Source organism: Suillus bovinus (assembly GCF_016758785.1).
Source record: "Suillus bovinus strain UH-Sbo-P2 chromosome Unknown EDB93scaffold_140, whole genome shotgun sequence".
Taxonomy (NCBI): Eukaryota; Fungi; Basidiomycota; class Agaricomycetes; order Boletales; family Suillaceae; genus Suillus; species Suillus bovinus.
The window spans coordinates 46,496-65,091 of NW_024542196.1; the positions used below are offsets into that span (position 1 = coordinate 46,496).

General features: G+C 48.5%; 4 protein-coding genes across 4 annotated transcripts; 2 read left to right on the forward strand and 2 right to left on the reverse strand.

The window, feature by feature from the left end:
- Positions 1 to 577: 577 nt before the first annotated feature.
- On the reverse strand, positions 578 to 1,790 carry EDB93DRAFT_1235117 (uncharacterized protein; the record flags this gene model as incomplete). Its single annotated transcript, XM_041451348.1, has 2 exons — positions 578 to 920; positions 989 to 1,790. The coding sequence occupies 2 exons, from the start codon at positions 1,788 to 1,790 to the stop codon at positions 730 to 732; spliced, it is 993 nt and encodes a 330-aa protein (XP_041301200.1). The 3' UTR covers positions 578 to 729.
- A 2,265-nt stretch (positions 1,791 to 4,055) lies between these two features.
- Positions 4,056 to 5,766, forward strand: EDB93DRAFT_1340911 (uncharacterized protein; the record flags this gene model as incomplete). The annotated part of the gene is made up of 5 exons (XM_041455464.1): positions 4,056 to 4,184; positions 4,243 to 4,288; positions 4,339 to 4,482; positions 4,537 to 4,677; positions 4,724 to 5,766. Exons 1-5 carry the CDS (start codon positions 4,125 to 4,127, stop codon positions 5,764 to 5,766), a joined length of 1,434 nt encoding a protein of 477 aa, XP_041301201.1. The 5' UTR covers positions 4,056 to 4,124.
- A 1,353-nt stretch (positions 5,767 to 7,119) lies between these two features.
- EDB93DRAFT_1185860 (uncharacterized protein) lies at positions 7,120 to 12,427 on the forward strand. The gene is made up of 13 exons (XM_041450800.1): positions 7,120 to 7,711; positions 7,768 to 7,920; positions 7,978 to 8,138; positions 8,186 to 8,246; positions 8,299 to 8,630; positions 8,684 to 8,769; positions 8,821 to 8,894; positions 8,947 to 9,184; positions 9,231 to 10,395; positions 10,448 to 10,506; positions 10,562 to 11,163; positions 11,221 to 11,610; positions 11,663 to 12,427. Exons 1-13 carry the CDS (start codon positions 7,371 to 7,373, stop codon positions 12,180 to 12,182), a joined length of 4,182 nt encoding a protein of 1,393 aa, XP_041301202.1. The 5' UTR covers positions 7,120 to 7,370; the 3' UTR covers positions 12,183 to 12,427.
- Positions 12,428 to 13,745: 1,318 nt separating this feature from the next.
- Positions 13,746 to 14,049, reverse strand: EDB93DRAFT_1096277 (uncharacterized protein; the record flags this gene model as incomplete). The annotated part of the gene is made up of 2 exons (XM_041446766.1): positions 13,746 to 13,865; positions 13,915 to 14,049. Coding segments are annotated over 2 exons (255 nt in total), but the record flags the coding sequence as incomplete, so codon positions are not given.
- Positions 14,050 to 18,596: the final 4,547 nt, after the last annotated feature.

The following is an 18,596-nucleotide window of genomic DNA, read 5'->3' on the forward strand; positions in this document are numbered from 1 at the left end:
AATCTAAATTCAGTGATTGGGAGCTTTGTGTGGGAAGATCTGTCCGAGGCAATATTAAAAACATACAGTACGTATATTCAAATCCCCGACTCCACGTCAGTGGAGAGGGTTCTCTTGGACAGAAACGTTCAAACGCCTGCAAACGCACCCGTGGGAATGGGAAAAAATTGTGGCGCTTAGTCAGTGGGAAAAGCTTTTGTTCTCGTTCTGTCACAAGTTGACAGAAATTGTCCATCGTGTTATTTATGGTTCCGGTGGACAGTAGTACTTACACCCTGGGCCGGTATGCCAAGGCTGCCGGGGATCACAACACTGGAATCTCGTACATTCGCAAATCATCGACTCAGCTACACTTTCCTTGACTTTCTGTTGTACGTACTCGGCCTCTCAGGCTGTAACTCCCTTCGAATCCTTGGTTGTGCAACAATCGTATGCCCCCACATCCCGTCTTCGTTGTTTATCGATAATGACTCATGTTCCGCAATATATTGTTCACTGTTCCTTGACTCGTGCTCGAGCTCCCTCATGCTTTGCTAATGCAGCCCTTAACTTGAAGGAAGGATTAGTGTTACTGGTAGTAAACCCTTAAGTTCTCCTGCAGAGTCAAAGTTACATGCAGATTGAGAGTCGGAGACAATTCTGATATGTTCTAATGGCAATGTACATTGCAATTGGATCTATTAGTGAGGAGGATGTTGATGACGAGGAAAAGCAATCGTTAAATCAGTATCACGCGGCGCGGCGCTCGAGCTCCGCCATTCTTGCTCGCATTCGGTTCAGTTCAGCCTCAGCTTCCTCCCTTTGCCTCCTCTCTTCGTCTGCTCTCTTCTCTGCCTCGTTTGCTTTCCTCTCCGCTTCCTCTCGTTGCCTCCTCTCGTCATCAACCTCTGGTTGACGTTGCGCCCGTCCCTCCGCCAATACTGCCATCCTCACCTTCCGAAACAGATAAGCAAACAGCCCAACCAATCCCAAAAAGAAAAAGAACAACTCACCCGGCGCTCTTCCTCCTCCTTCGCCCTCCTCCTCTCTCCCGCCGCTTCCTCAAACCGCGCCCACTCGGCTCGATACTGCTCACACACCGTGTTAACACTCTCGGCCTTCTTGATAGGCTGCCCCTTAAACCGAGAGCGCCCCTCATTCAGAGGCCTCTCCACGTGCTCAGGAAAAAGCTTCTTGAGTGCCTCCCAAACAGTGTACGCGTACCAATAGCATTGGTACTGCAACAACTCGTACATTGGGGAATGCTTGTTGAGCACGCACAGCAGAATGGATACCTGCATCGCTGACGGACGAGCAGAAGCGGGAAAATCAAGTTCGAAAAGATACTTATGCGGACCAAATTCCTGAGTGACGTATGAATCGATAGTAAAGCTGGAGCTGGTGGTTGGGGTGATGGTGTCTTTAGCGGTGATTGGAGATACTGATGGCGAGACTATGACTGCCTGCCCGGCTGATCTAGATGAGCCAGTGGTGTTTTCTGCACACGTGCGCTCCAGTGTGAGGATGGCGACAGCGTGGTGTTGCGTTGGATGACGGAAATGGAGGAGCAAAAACTCATGCTCAAATTCGATGGTGCATTTGCCGTAGACCATGCGTTCGAGCTTGCATTGTGCGGAAAGCTCGCTGGTAAAGAGCAGCGAGTGCCAAAGTCCTACGTCGATGTGACTAGGCTTGCCCGCCGGGGTGAACACTCCAGGGGCGTCAGTTGGGGATGACATGAATGGGTGAAGGATCGCTGCGAGGAAATTGCGAACGCTGAAACGCTTGACGCTTTTGCTTTTGAAGGCCATTTCATTCAAGTTGCCTTGGGTGGGGACTAGGGTTGGGGCACGAGGTAGGGAGGGTAAAAGGTGAGGTGGCTCATGTGTTTGGGAGAAGTCACCCTCGTACTGTCAATCATTGTGCTTGTGATTCTTGCTCCTTAAGGCATATCATTGCTCGAGCCTCCGGGTCTGGACATCCTATCCAAGTCGCATAACAACACAATCGAACATTCGATAACAGCCGGCGGCCTCTGGGAGTGGCACTTGAATTCAAAATCCAGACTCATAATCAAATTCAATGGCCAAGGACGGGTGTGTGCTAGTAGATTCTTAGAAGATCTCATCGCAATCATTATAGTTCATTCTCTCTATTACCATAATAACCGCAATCAACGCATCAAAAATGAGGTTACCATTTCCGCATATTCCATTTACTCCACCATCCATAAACACATACGTGATGCAGTTTCGGATGTATCGAAAATCAAGGACAAGTTTGCACCAGAGAGAATGGAGGTGCCAGCCCATCCTCCCATACCTGTGCAACACTTCGACAAACTCATCAAACGTCTCAGCTCACTCGGGTCAGGACATCCTGTCTTCGAACATCTTAGAACTTCTCTTTTGCATTGATCCGAATTGAAGTTTAATATATTTATCTCACTTACCTAATTACAATTCTTTTCTTTTCTCACTACTATCATTCGACGGGAAATGCACAATTTACACTTATTGCTGAATAGCAACACAACAACAACACATATTCGTATCGGATCTACTGTAGTGTATACTTTAGGTCTCTGTGCATTAGGCCCAACAAGAATTTTTTAATTTTGTTGCGAGCTTGTTGCAGCGGCAGCACTGGAAGTTGAGGTGTCGAAAACACAATAGAAATGCACAATTTCGTCACACTATGTCACGCGCGGCACCTCGGCCAATACACAATGATATTCACAGTCCGACAGCGTGCAAAGCGAATGAAAGTCCAGTGTTCCGCACCGTTCATAACTTCAAGCTTCAATAACGAGCTCCAAATCAAATTTCATTGAGGGAATAATATCTAGTAATAAACACTAGGATGTGCTGAGTGATCATTATTTGCTGAAACTCTATTTAATGGTGCAGGAAGGCCATGCAGGGGGTAAGGCATGTATCTGCCAGTGGACGGCCCAGCATGTAGCTGTGGTGGGAGGTCTTGTGAAGTTCGAAGAGGACGAGCCCCTTCTGGGGCTGGCACTGGCTGCATGAATCGTGTCTCGCGACCTGGATAATGGAGTGGGTATGCAGGTGGTGGATTAAATGAGGGGAAGGGTAAAGGACCGTTCATTTGCTGTGCCGCTTGACTCGAGAAGGGAGCGCCGTTACTATGCATAGCTATTCAGACATTATCAGCAACAAAATAAACATGGAAGTAAGTGAAATACAACCATGACTGATGCTTGGAACGAGCTGCTGAGATGGTGTAGCTTGAATGGGAGCAGTATGGTCAATTCTTGAAGATCCAGCATGACCGTTTGACTCATGGGGTGCCCGATTTCCACGAGATGTGTAAAGACCAGAAAAGCGGTGGTCCTGGCGTAGGTCGGGAGTATTCTCCAAGTGTCCTTTGATGCGTTCTAAAATTTCAGACTTCGTGCCCTCGGTTGACAGCGAAAGAGCAGTAGCAATATCCTTCCTTGTAATGTAACAATGTCCTCTGGTGTCTTCAAAGGAACAGATGCTGGTATGTGCCGATTCTGCCGAATGCAAAGAAAGCGGAGACTCAACCAAGCCGAGAGTGTGATTTCCCAATCTAGCCTGACCGTCACGCTTTGCTCATGAATCGCGAATAGCATGCTGTGGTGGTGTCCTATTGACATAGAAACACCTGGAGTAGATTCAGGATGGTGCATTTCACATATTTTGAACTTTCTGTGTTGATAGGTTAATGGGATCTGGGTGGATCTTGGATTTAGTGTCCAAAAATCACTCATTTTGGGCACACTCGCACAATGTTTCATCTCGGGAAGGCTTCACAGCACCGATTTTAAAATTTTGAATTGGTAGTATTATTGAATGTATGCTAATAATTGTCCACCAGCTGTTCCGAATGAAATATATGTAGAGTGGTGAGCTCTGGAGTGCATTGTGCATTATCCATCGATTGTGCATTCCGAATCAGGTGATAGTACCACACCCAGGCTCCTACCCACCACTGCTTCAAGGGTGAAGGCGGACTGCGACATTGAGTGATCACGTGGTAGCAAATTTTCAAAAAATTGTTTGTACCACGTGATCACTCAAAATCCTAATGTAGCAGTAGTCCGCCTTCACCCTCGAAGCAGTGGTGGGTAGGAGCCTGTACCACACCATGCAAACACGATGTCATTATTCAAGGCCTCCATGTCGGTCTTGCCCCAGCTTTTAGTCCGCTTTGCCATCGTACAGTCAGCATCTCAAAGTCAGTGTTCAAGTAGCTCATTACTTGTTTCCTCCTCAGGCCATCACCATCTTGAAACACAAGCCGAAGGACCAGTCCATTCCAAGTTGGTTGCTTTGAGATTCGTTCACAGACTTTTATGACATGATCAAGCAGGCCATCTCCTCGACCTTCAGTCGCATTTTTCTTTGTCCGACGATAGCCAGAAAACGTCTGACGAGCATGCGTGGAGGAATCATGCGCTCTCACTAGAAAGAGAACTCGAGTCCTTGAAGCAAAAGCGGGAAGAGGATGAAACAGGTGCGTTCGAGTCTTCAAATATCGTTCCTTCTAAGCCTTACTATCATTTTGTAGAACTCGTGCATCTGCGGCAAAACGCGACCAAGGACATACCAGACGACTCAGACGCTGTTCCCTCAAAGAAGAAAACGAAGAAGGTGGGTAAAACCCAGGAACTTCAACTTCAGGACAATGACTGGTCTGCAAAACGGGGAGGTACGAATCTCATATATTTGCCTCGTTTCCCTTGACTCACGACTAGTGGAAGAATGCCTCAATGCGACAGGCCAATCATCATCATCCCTCACCGCAGCGTTCACCTCCCTCCAAAGTCTTCTCAACTTAGTAAGTTCGCAGACAGGTGACGGACCACTAGGCAACTCGGGCCTGCTGGCTGCGATCACTCGCACAATTAACACCATCGGTAAATTCTTAGGCCTCCAAAATATTTCAACATCTTCTGTGCCAACGGAACTCAACGAGACGAGAATTGCAATGGCCTCCCCACTCCTGGTGTACGTCTTGCGTGTCGCCCTTCCAGCTCTCTTCCACCAAGACACCAGCAATTCCAGCAGCACCGCTGTGTCCCGCCTCGTCGACACCTTGTTTGTTCCTATTGTATGCAGTTTCACTCCCGTATCCCGGGCATACATTATGCACCATTTAGACGCAAGCTTGGCTAAGAAATCTTCGAAAGGCCGCAAGGGTAGCGAAAAGGTGCCGAAACCTCCCAGCCAAACAATCGTTCCCGACCCTCGTACGGACCTTTTGACTCTTCTCGGCGAGGCGCTGAATACGTTAGACTCGATATCACCCCGCCACTCTGGGTATACAGCTGGCATCAGGGAGCGCATAGCATTGGAGTCGATTCGGGCGCTAGACTCTTTGCTCTCTACAGCAACTACCGACGGGACTATTGGCAGTAATGTAACTCCAGAGGAAGCGTCTCGTGGCCCGGAATCATCGCAGGCGTCAAATCTACACAAACGGAGAACTGTGCTCGGTAGAAAGGATAGGCTCGAAGCCCTAGTGCGGAAAGACGCAACATGGTATCTATGCCACATACTCCACTCTTGCGTTAGCACAAGCGAACCGAAAGACGGGCCTGGATCTATGTTCAACGGTGCTCTTTTTGATGGCGCTGCCAGAATCGTGAAGATGTGCATCTCCATGGACTGTGACGGTGTTGCGCAAGTTGGGAGGAGGTGTGCCATGGATGTGATGTGCCGAAATATGGTCTTGGCCGCTTGTGAAGAGACAATCAGTGCCCTACCTCAAGAGAACCTTCGCTGTAATGTATCATAGATTGGTGAGGCCCTTACCTATGATTCAGTATCACTCTACTACATGGCACATATCTTTGAACCATTCTGTTGTACGATACCACGTACTTGTTCGTCTCACATATTTCGTGCTTTAGGTTTTTGGCAGTCTGTTCTCCCCACGAAATGTCTAGATAACCTTGAAAAGGTTTTCAAAAACAGTTGATCGAGTTTTATTGACTCTATGGGCATGGACCGCGATGGCTATAAACCTCCCCTGGCAAGCCTCAGTCGCAGAGCACGCGGTATGTAACTTTCCCAGGCACCGACGCGAGAGTCGGCGTGTATGCAGGTGTGCTTATGTAATGGGATAATCTCTATCCTTTGCCAATGAGCATACGAGCACCACGGAAAGGCGAAAACTATGAGCTCAGCGTGGATCTCAATAGCGAATGCCGCGATAAACGAAAAGATGCGATCAAGCGTGTCATAGCATCTATGACCGTTGGCAAAGGTGCTGCACTTTCTCGCTCGATCTGCCCAACGCGCTTGACAGACGTCATGTTCCCCGCAGGTTCAGCTTCAAACGTTGACTGCAGTTGTAAAGCTGTTATTGAAGAGGCCTGACTCATCCCAAGGGAGTCGTTCAGCGTGTGCTGATTACGGCAACGAAGGATTGTGATTCACCAGATGTGCGGGACCGCGCTTACATATATTGGAGACTCTTGTCAACAGACCCAGGCGCAGCGAAGGTGTGAATAATTTCTGAGCCTTGATCGATGGTCCTAATCGACTTAAAATAGGCTGTCATACACCCGGCGGCGAGACTGACGCTCAAACATACCTAGAAGGTGGGCCATCGGGAAAGTCGTTGCGGGTACTGAGCATATGACAAGTACATGAAGCAACTTCAATGCTTTTGCAATCGTGTTCATGCTGAGTAAGTGACAGTTTTGCTCTCTTTTTCCAGAATGTGGGCTCGTACCCTCTGACAATGTTTTCAGGGTGATTCTAGCATTTTTTGGAGGTGTGTTTCATTGCGAGATACGGGGCGACCGCTGGGTGTCCTGGTGGGGATTCGGCGATATATACCAACCTGACAGAGTTACCGACGCCTTTTGTTCAGAGAGGCTTCTGGGTATGATAGATATCTGCATCTCTGTCGTCAAATCTTATCCAGGAGAATGGGAGCAAATACTTGTTACGCATCTTGAACGTGCTCCCGATTATCACTAACATTACGGCGCTGCTGCGCCCACGTTCAAACTTATAATTTAGCACGTTGGTCTTGGAAGCAATGCTAGATGATTGGCGCCTTATGTATTAGATTAATATTGTTACCGAACGTTGGTGTCCGAATTTGTATACATATCCGGCGTCGGGAGTCACCACTGTCCGAAGTACTAGAGGAGCCGAGTCATCTATTACCACAAGTCTCGTACTACTCTCCCCCGCAGCCGCTATAACTTATTCTTCAAGATCTGCAACAGAACCGTTTTCTATACTATAAGTATTCGACATTAATTGAAATAATCAACAATTTACCCAGAGCCGTCTTATCATCGACATACCACACAGCCGACACGATCTCGAGGAGGAGTGATTTTATCTCTCCCCAGTGATCGTTCATCCTGATAAACCCAGCGCATGACCTTGCTCCATGTCTACTTTGCACTACGCAAGCAGCAATCCTTTCACCGCCTGCTCAATGGCGGTCCTGGACAACCTTCCACCTCTGTCAGCACCAGTAGCGGAAAATCATGGAAGCGTGCGGGGATACTGAACTCAGGAATGGCGCTCGAAATAAATGCCCTCGATAACCTTGGCAGGTCGGTCCTGCATCTGGCATGCACCTCCACTGAGGCTTCAAGCCTGGAGTACGTCCGCATGCTCCTTGCCCACCCAAGTATCAACGTGAACATCCTGGACAAGGAGAATCACTGGACGCCCTTACACAGGGCGCTATATGTGGGAAACATCTCTACTGCGTACGTCTCTATTTTCGCATGTGCAACCGGCGCAATCTTGTCTTACTGAGTTCAAGTATCCTTCTATTGAAGCGCCTGGATATCGATACGTCGATCAAGGATTTAGAAGGGTATACTGCTCACGACCTTTACAACTCAACTGTGAGATCTGCAAATCCTACCGAGGACGAAGAGACTCTTGCCGAGCTGTTTACCTGGGGTACGAACAGGTAAGTCGACGTGTTGTGGAATTGAGTGATCACGCCTCAAGGGGGTTTTGACATCAGAAATGCAGCATTGGGGCTGGGCGATGGAAATGATAGGGCATACCCGGATCAGGTCATAATTCCCCGTAAGGACGATGCAGCATACCAGCACACCAGGACCCTCGACGACCGCTTCGCCCCAATCCATGTCCGGCAAGTGTCGATGTCCAAGCTTCATACAGGCGCGTTTTGTTCGGAGTATATGTGTCCCGAGCTCACCATTATGTAGTCGTGCTCACCTCCGAGCCTCGGGATAACATCCGTGTGTGCGGCTTTGGTGGTGGAGGACGGTAGGCGCAGACATGTACTCGATCGTACGCTGTATTGTTAATTTTTCTGCAGTTTGGGTCAAAGCCAACATACACAGTATGCCCTCACGCCCCTTCCTGACATCAAACACACCATTGAGTCCGTCGCGCTTGGCCAAGACCACACCCTCATACTCACTTCGACCGGAGAAGTTCTCACCTGGGGACTCAATCGCTTTTCTCAGCTTGGATACGTCATCGAGGTCTCATCCTCCGCTAAACAAGACGAGCACATCCAGGCTACCCCACGGAAAGTCGGTTCCTTGAGGAGAGAGTTTGTGAAAGGTGTTGCAGCGTGCAAGACCGCCTCTGCTTGTTGGACAGATACGGAAGTATGGACGTGGGGCACGAACGGCGGGCAACTTGGTTGGTTATCTTTTCCTGGGTTTTTAATATGCGCTCACGTTAAAATTCATTAGGGTACGACAAGGCATTGGTACCCGTCCAAGTGCTCCCTCGTAAAGTCTCCTGCATAGTGAAGCCTGTTCGCGCAATAGTGATGACAGTTCGTCGGAATTTATATATGGTTCTAGAACGAGAGTGACTCCGAATTCAGGAAACCCTCATGGCATGTCTGTTTCTCACAGGCGAAGTCGTATGTGTTTGGTCTGGAGGGGTTTCAAAGATCAGGTTGGACTTTTCCTGAGCTCAGTTCACTTTCTTACTGACTTTTGTTGCCTAGTTTCCCCACCCAGAGATTCCCTTCAGAAATCTCTGTCTACCGGCCCCCGCAAGCAATCAAGGGTCAGACCATCATAAAGCTCAGGAGCTGCGACGATACCATCGCCGCCCTCTCATCGAATGGGGAAGTATTCACTTTTACTTCACAACCTATTGGAGAAAGCGACTCCGCAAAGAGTTCCCCTGCTTTCAAGCCTCAACGCATATGGGCCCTAAGACGTCAGTTCAGTGCTGTACAGGTGGGTGGGCTCAAATTCAAACACTATGTCGTCTGACGTCTTGTAGGATGTTGACATTGGGGCCGATGGAAATGTCATAGTCTGCACCCAGTCTGGACATGTTTACGTTCGCTTGCGGAGTGCCAAAGGAGGTCAAGGCCCCGGTGCCAAAGCATTCAAATTCCAGCGCATACCGTACATCCAGCGTGCTGTTGCTGTCTGTGCAAACAGCACAGGGGCGTTTGGGGTTCTGCGTGTTGACTTTAATCCACTGCCCATCATCGTCACGGCGCGTTCATTTTCATGTGACATTACTAAGATTCAGCCATACCTAGGTCCGTCATCGCGTGCGGAGGCACCATCTACTATACCAAACACGACGACACCTCTCTTGGATGCTGACGAAGATAGCGAGGACTTATCGATTCAAGATGATATCGGGGATCTCTCGAAGCTGCTTCAGGTTCTAGACCAACGCAAGAACGCGCCAGATATCGCCTTGCCCCATCATGCCGACGTAGTTGTTGTCACTCCCGGTCCACTGTACCTTCCGGCTCACCGGCTTATTCTCGCTGTGAGATGTCCGGTATTAGGTGACATGTTGCATACCGGACGTCCGTTACATGATAAATCTTCAGGAATTGAGATCAGTCTTGTCCCAGGAGACACAGTCCACATTCAAATAATCGGATGTCATCCTTTCACGGTCCTTATCCTCCTTCGATACTTGTACTCGGACCAGCTTCTCGCCATCTGGGATTTACGCATCGGAACCCCCTTTGTGTCCCAATTTCAAACATTTTCTGTGAAGCCTGTAGCAATCAAGGCCGAACTTCAATCACTCGCACGTATATTCAATCTTCAACTTCTTTTGAAAGCACTTCAATCGCCAGGGAAGCGGGTCCCCACTCCTTCACAGTCAGAAGACTTTCGCCTGCTCTACCAGAGAACCCAGTTAACTGGGCGTTTACGGCATAATACAAAAGAAGACTCCCTTGCGCCCGACGTCGCGCTCCACCTCGCCGACCAGGTCGTCGTTTGGAGTCATTCAGTGGTGCTACAAGCCCGTTGTCAATTCTTCGCCAGCTTCTTTGAAGATAGTGTATGGTCATCTAAGCGTCGTGATAAGTCGGGTATCATCGATGTTGATCTCAAGCACTTGGAGTGGCAGGTCATGCAATATGTCGTTCGATGGATATGTTATGGAGATGAGAACTTATTTGAATCTCTTGGTATGTTTTCATATCTTATCTTATTGGTATCCGCCATCTTACTGCATCGAAGACTTCGTGCAAGGAGTAGACGACCTGCTATCCTTCATGTTCTCTGTTCTTTCCGCAGCGGTGAGTTTACGCGCACTATCTCTAGGCGCATGGTTCATAATACAACGTCGATCAGAATGAACTTTTACTCGATCGCCTGATGCTTCTCTGTTCACAAGTCATTTTGAAGCATCTCGATGTTTATAATGTGTGCTATTTGCTTACTGACGCAACGCACATCAACGCGACCCATCTCGTTGAACGCCTGCAAAGTTACATCACTGCAAATCTGGAGATGATGCTAGAAGGTCACATGCTCGAGGACCTCGACCCTTCCATTGTGCGGCAGCTTTCTGAGTACATCCGTAGCGCACAGATGACGAAGTCCCTGGTCTCTCGTTCTAACTTACTAGCGAACCAAGCGCTGCGGAAGCATGCCGAATGGCTTGCTCAACAGGATATTCCAGTCATCTTTGAACCTGTAGACAGGCCACAGGTTCACAGGGATTCTCTGAAGTCACTGACTGCGGGCTCGATCAAAACTCGCTCTATTTCGAGTCTATCTGTGCATGCGGCGGCAGATCCGCGCAAGGCTACTGATGGCGGGCCGTCAGGAGACGAGCTGTTCGTGATGGACGAAGTACCCTCGTCAGATATCACTCCTAATCATCCGGTACCCGTGGCTGCTGAACCGTCTGGACCAGTACCAGTATGGAAACGGCCCATCTCCGCTCCCAGGTATGTGAAACTTTGACTTCCATTCTTACTATTCATTATACTGATACCATCATGAAGGACCGATCTCAAAGCCATTATGGCAGAGGCTGAAAACACCAAAACATCTGGTGTTGCGAATAGAGCAACACGCGGTGCTATAGCCAAACCTAGTTCGGAGTCTTTGACACAAGTAGCTACGTTACAGCGTAGGACCGTAGGCTCGCCAAAGCCTGACGCGTCACCGACACCACGTCGAACGCTGTCCGATCTTGACTCGGGAAAGTCATCGCTTCCCGAATTATCCGCCACCGTGAAGCCAACGCATGCGAGAACACCTCAGCGGCCAGTTCCTCAAGCCGTACCTTCATCTTCGAAGCCCCAGCCGAATGCATCTTCACTCGGACCCGTCTTTTCCCCCGTTCGACAGGTGCCTTCGACATCCAGTTCACCAGGTCCCCGACGTGTTTCGTACGTACCTACTGTTCTCCTCGGCAATGTCTTTCTGAATCATGATCACCAGGAATACGGGTGCCGCATGGACACTTCCGCCTGTTCAGCCGGTGGTGCAATCGAGCGTTACAGAATCAGCCTCGCTTTCATTTGCTGAGATACAACAGTTACAGCTTCTGCAGGGCATGCCTGCACCAAAGGACAAGCGATCGCTTGTCGAGATTCAAGAAGAGGAGCGAGCCATCCAACTAGAGGCAGACTTTATGAAATGGTGGGCGGCGGAAGAGGCGCGTACTCAAGAAGAAGCGCACAGTGCTTCTCAAACGCAAATTCAACGTGCTACTCCTCCTAGGAGCAAGAATCGAGGAGGGAAGAAGCAATCTTACAATACTCGCTCGAAGACTGGTGAAGCACACCCTGCTCAGGGTTCCAGCCGTTCCAAGGAGGGGGGGAAGTACTCCATGGTACCGGAAACTGCTGGTGCAATGCCGCAGGTTGGAGGATCCAGCCCAAAGAGTCGAAGGAGACAGGACGCTGCTGGGTCGGCGGTCCACGATTCTATCCATGTTCAACGGTCGAAGGGGCGGTGAACTATGTAACAAGCCTCCAACCAGCGAACTTATAGCAATGGTATGGACTATGGGGACTGTCGAAAGGAAAGTATGAGCGCCAAAGCGATACCCAATGATCTGAAGTTACGTAGAAGCACGCGGGCGAATGCCAGGAACTTTGTACACTGGTACACACTCTGACCTGACTACATAGATTCTGTTAAACTGTCCATATTGTAAACGGCGTCCTCACGCACAATATACATCTGTTTCAATGCAGTTCATTCCAATGGCGCTGAGGGTTAGTGGTCGTGAGATGTCACCCATGCTAACGGCAAAAGACAACTTGGGAATGGGGGCTTCAATCTGGAAATACTGTTCTACGACCGGCGTGGCATGATCACTGGAAGGTCGAGGCCCCGCAATCTCTTGATAGGAAACGCGCGTGAGGAAAAATATTTGCTCCATTGCCATGGTTAATGACAAGCCTATTAATGATCTGTTCAGTACTAGTGCGTCGCGTATTGATGTTGAACGTGGAAGCTGCTGCCAGGAGCTTGAAGCCATATATATGTCATGAGTCAAAATTGGCGAAAACCGTAAATTTCAAAGGATCGCGGCAGGACCGTCGACTTCGTGCGAGGTGTCTACACACTCCTAGGGTTTCCGAGTCCGCGCGGGTAACACCGAGGGACGCACCGCATTTGATTCTACCCCTATTAGTGACCCTCTAGATTCACCCATCCACAATGGCGGAACTCTACCTAACATTAGATCGACATGTCATCTACAACTGGGTTTACCTTCTCGTCTGCCTCAATTTATATAATGAAGTATTGTTCCCTTCCTGGAACAGATTGGCCATTGCCCTGATTTATATGGTGGCAACCTGGCTCATAGCTGTGGTCCTGGTACGAATTCCAGTCACCTGCAGAACGTGCCACAATAATCCAAATGGCCTCATAATACTATACTTGGCTTTCTGTATTTTGTGGCTATGTGCCATCTTGCGGTATTATGAGCTTCCAGAGACGGAGAAAAAGATGAACATATCGCATCAGGAAAAAATTGAAGTGCTACATAGCGCTACATAGGCTACATACAACTCGTAGCCTCATTGCAGGTCCCCCCCCTACATAGTACTATATACCTCAGGCTATATGATTAATTGTGCTACATTGTATCCAGTATCTTGTACATCAGCTATATAGCCCTGCTATGTAGCGCCACATAGCCTCCAATAGTAAGCCAACATAGTTCATACCAGTGATACCACTCAAACAAATGAGAACAATTTGGATATGCATTCATTATTCATTATTCTACTCGTCTTCGCATCTGTTATCCTCAGATTGACTACCTTCATTTTCATCCTCATCATCAGTCTCATTCACACCACTGCCCTGCTGATATTTGTGAATGGCATTGTGAATCTCATCATCCAAGAGACAGTCTGCATCTCCGACATCAGCCGGATCTACTTTTGCATGGATTCTGTACCGTCATCAGCAAGACTGCGATATTTCCAAAAAAGAAAGACCCTTACCTCCCATTATCATTAATCTCCTTCAGAATACCATCGAGTATGCCGTGGTCCTTCGTTCACAAGTGGAATTTGTTGAGGTTAGCAAGGTGCTTGTCATAAGCCTCCTTGTACTTGCCACACGAAAAACTAATATCTGTCCACTCGCTGTCAACCCTTTCGTTGACACAACATTCTGCCTGACATAGATGTTAATATTGGAACCAAACCAGTAAACACATGACTCACCACTGCATACACTAATGCCAAGGCAGGAATGGGAAACGGAGTAAAAAGCTTCTCAAACATTACCCCTTCGTCTTTCTTGTTACTATACCAGAGCAGATTTGCTGCTTTCTGATTCAACTTCGTGCGAAAAAGCCCGCTGCAAGGGACCTTAGTTTTCTCATCTCCGAGGTTCTTCCAACAAAGTCTAAGTAGACTATATGATCCAGCGTATTAATCACTCACCCGGTAACATAGACCAAACTTGTTCTTGAGCTGACGGGCCAGTCTGCGATTCCTGGACTTGACAGACTCCTGACTGCCGTGCTCGAAGCTGTAAATATTCTCAATAAGTGAACGAACCTTCCCTTTGTCACAACCCAATAATGAATTAACGCTGGGCAGAGACTAGGACTCGGACTAAGGTTATCACAACAGAGAGGAATGAGCAAGTACGTCTTGGATTGCTACAGTTGTAGATACAAGAGGTTTGAACTAAGGAACTATCTACCAAGACATGCTAACTATATACAACTATTGAAACGGAGATTGAAACTGAGCTACAACTACTAGCCAATCATAAAATAGAAAAGGGAATCGTACCATAGAACATCGTAGAATATTAAAGAAGCATCACGTGACCATATCTTATCTTATCGTATCTAATCTAATCTATTTCACAATCAAAGAACTCGTCTTCTTCATCAGTCACATTGAAGACTCGTGTTGTGGGCACTAATGGGATCTTTGAACTGGTAGACGCTTTCGGGGTAGGGTTAGGGTTTGTCTTAGGCGCTGTGTATTGGCGCTTAGGAAGATTCAAGAAAGAATAATGGTTTGTTAAAGGTACTCGTGACACCTTTCACCTGACTGGTGAGATGTGACATGCGACGAGTAATCTAAAGCCAGAAATCAGCAGGTGAAATAATAGAAACAAACCACGTACAATTTGTATGATCTTGCTATTGAAGGCCATCTCGATCTCGTAAGATGCACATCCCTCCTTCCATGCCTCCTTTGCCCACAATACTTGAGTCATGCGGTCTGGATACGCATACTCAGAAGCAAGGCGGGCGCAAAAAGAGCTAATGGAAAATTTAATTAGCTGCTGCACAGCTACCTCGTAATTGCGTGCTGCAACTCGGCCTTTACTCTGTTGGACTTTTTGTGGCAAATACTGTTGCTGGGATGAAGGTGAGTCCTCAGAATCGTGCATCCGTTTGTGGCTGTTGCCCTTGCTATCGGAGGGTGATCGCGGATGCTTATGCAAACCTAAAATCATTCAGCTGTGGTGTGCGAGCAACATAGTATCACTCACCATCACAGTTAGCACTGTCCTCCCCATCTCCATCCACGAACACGTCACTATCGCCCGCATCATGGTCGATACTGTTGTACTGATATTCGCTGTAATCTTCATGTCTGTCGTTAGACTTGTCTGAGTCATTGTCCAAGTCACCTTGAGTAGTATGGGCTGATTCCAGCTGTTGGAGCCGCACAAGCTCTTTTGCACGAGCAGCCATCAACTTGTGAGGTGCAGGTGGGGCCTTCGACTGGATGATCAGTGCATGAAACCAGACATGATGCCGATGATACATACACTGGTATTGGACACGTGTTCGCGATTGATAAATCCAGAGTCCTCACAAATGAAGCATCAGCGTGCACTGCTAGATATTAACTTAAGTATGCAACTCACCTTGGTGAGGACATCATCATACTGTTACAAGAACATCTAGATGCTTGGGCCCCTACCATTTTTCTCCTGATCCTCCTTGTATCAGCCCTTGCATCATACCCTTACCCCAACCTTACCCTCGTCATCCTCGTCATCCTCGCATTCCCCTTCGCTCTCTATTTGTCGCTTCAGCAGAGTCAGTACATCTGGCCGGATCCTTTCGCTGACAAAGCATACCCATGCTCCGTTCCATCACCTAACTGATCCTGGGGACAGTCCCCTTGCCCTTACCGTCCAGACGGTAATCTATGATATGATGCACGACGCATCCCCTTTGCCCTTTTCCCTTTCTTGATCTCTGACTCAGTGCGCAGTCGCACATGCGACTTATACTTAGCTCCGCAGTTGCACGATCGTGCCCCTGCATGTTTCACTTCTTATTATGACATTTGACTCATTTTCTTATCAAGCACGTTCTGGTTCACCCGTGTCTCACCCCGAACGTGCATTCCTTTTATGGTTATACCCTTTACTGATTGCTTCTCTTGGTAGTACGAGTTATCACCCACTAATACACTTCCTGTCCTCTATATAAACTCGCTACCATGTACTATATTCCCTAACTTGAATCTACTTGGTTCTTGACCTCCTACTCTCACCAGAGTGATCCTTCTGCCTCGCCAGCAGTCTATATTCTATCTTCTTATCTGCTCTTCGCGGATAAGCCTATAGTCTCGACCTTTACTCATCGACTTCGTCGACGAGCAAAGCCCCTGTTAACTAGTCGGACTTCTGTCCTTCTAATTAACGACGATCCTTACGATTAACCTTCGGGTGTCGTAAGCCTAGGCCGATATAGCTTATCGTCTCGCACCCGCGTGACATAAGCTACCCGATTTGGACATAGGCGTTAAATCGTACTTGCCGAAGACACGCCAAGTACGACCCCTAACCTTGGGCTAGCCCAAGGACGTCCACAGACCGTTGACGACACAAGCTCTGTTTGAGCGTCGCCAACAGATACCATCCAAGTCGTAACAAAAGATTCAAGTTACCTTCTAGCCCTCGACACCTATCGAGGACAGAAACAGATACAAGACGACCACTCCCTGGACACGCAAGTTCTCTTGGGAGCGCGACCCGAATCAGGAAGATCCTGACGAAGAAGAGGTAGACGGACAGTTTAGCTCTCCCACCTCACCGACAGAGCAGTACCACTCAGACGAGGGACTGAACGACGAAGAAGATCTAGGAAACACTCCGACTTCTGAAGAGGACTTTCCAGACGAAGTACCTCCCCGAAACACTAGCGCCAATCCGAAGACAAGAATGTCTAACCCATCATCCTCCTCCACCGCTGTCGTAGTTCGTGCCCCTGAACTCAAAGCAGGGTCACCAACGGACTACGATGGGAACACCGACGACGCACAACGATGGCTCTACAGCTTAAAGACGTACTTCCTCATCAACCCCACCGTCTATTGCAGCGAGCAGATCATGGTGTCCGTCGCCCTGTCATTAATGACAAAGAACAGCGCTAAAGCATGGGCTGATAACTTCTATCGCGAAGCTTTCAGCACCAACCCTCCGAAATTCGGAACGTTCGCAGAATTCGAGAAAGGATTCAACCTTGCATTTCAACCCGTTGATAAGCAGGTGAATGCCCTCACCGAAATCGCCGAACTCAGAATGGGAAACAACGTTACGGACTACATCTCGAAGTTCAAAATGTTGGCTACCATCGCCAATATCAAGGAAGGCGTGACACTCTCACACTTCTTTGAGAAAGGCCTGAACCCAAGCCTTCGCGAAGCAATCTACAGGAAGGAGACACTTCCTGACACCATCGAAAAAGTGGTACACTTCTGCGGTACAGCTCGACTGCTAACTACCGCAGGAGCAAGGCCGTCTCTGCCAACTCCCGCAACCAACACACCCGATACGCCCCTCGCGGTTCCAAGTACTACCCCAAGCCTAATGTCTCATCGTCCAGAGACCCTAACGCTATGGACGTAGACCGCACCCTCTCTCAGGCAGAGAAAGACGAATGCTACAAGAAGGGCCTTTGCTTCTCATGCAAAGAGCATGGCCACAGAGCCAACGATCCCAGATTCCACCCGAAGATACGACGTGGAGAGAAGAAAGATACCAAAGGAAAGACTCCGGTAACGACTGGTAGAGACCAGCGTGACGACGAAACCTCCGAAGACGACATGGAGACCAACAGGCTCCAAGGAGAAGAGGATTTTTAGAAGCGGAGGACCGCAAAAGCAACGTGCGTCCCCTCCTTAGATATCCTGTGTACTCATACTGTAGGAAAAGAAAATGAATTCCGTGTCCCGGTGACACTTTTCTCTTCCACGAGTACGAAAACCGTTGCAACAACAGCCATCATCGACTCAGGGGCTGGGGGAACATTTATTTGTGACACCTTCGTAAAGAAGCACAATATCAAAACCCACCTCCTGAAGAAACCCTTCCGCATCACTACAGTAGATGGAAGCCAATCCACTGCTGGGAAGGTCACCCGATACTGCATACTCTTCGTCCGACTCGACGGACGAACTATGTGGGGAAAGTTTAACGTCACCAGACTTTCCGAACGAGACGATATCTTGCTAGGGAAACCCTGGCTATCCGCCATGAAACCGGATATCAATTGGGGACGCAACGAAATCACAATGCTCCCCACACCCAGATCCAGATACGTTGAGAATCTACTCAACAAGATTCGAAGAAGGAACGGGGTGACCCCCTACCGATTCGAAGGTCTCAGACCTATGATCGAGGACGAGGAAGAGGCACCATTTCAAACCTCTCAAGTCACTCCCCCTGGGTACGGAACACGTACTCGAAGAAATTCGACGCAAGAAGAAGAAAAAGAAGACGAAGAAGGCAAAACCTGCCAAGGAGGTACCCGCCGAAGAAAAGCATTTCGAAATGCCTCAAGAAACCTGACGTCATGGAAGACGTCTGGGTAGGGAAGATTGACCCCTACCCGAAGTCAAGGAAGTTGCGACTTACCCTT

Excerpts from the sequence above, each read along its gene's own strand:
- EDB93DRAFT_1185860 (XM_041450800.1), top strand. The coding sequence starts at position 7,371 with ATGACCTTGCTCCATGTCTACTTTGCACTACGCAAGCAGCAATCCTTT. Across the intron at positions 7,712-7,767 it reads GTGGGAAACATCTCTACTGC|TATCCTTCTATTGAAGCGCC; the intron begins GTACGTCTCTAT and ends ACTGAGTTCAAG. Across the intron at positions 8,139-8,185 it reads GATGTCCAAGCTTCATACAG|TCGTGCTCACCTCCGAGCCT; the intron begins GCGCGTTTTGTT and ends ACCATTATGTAG.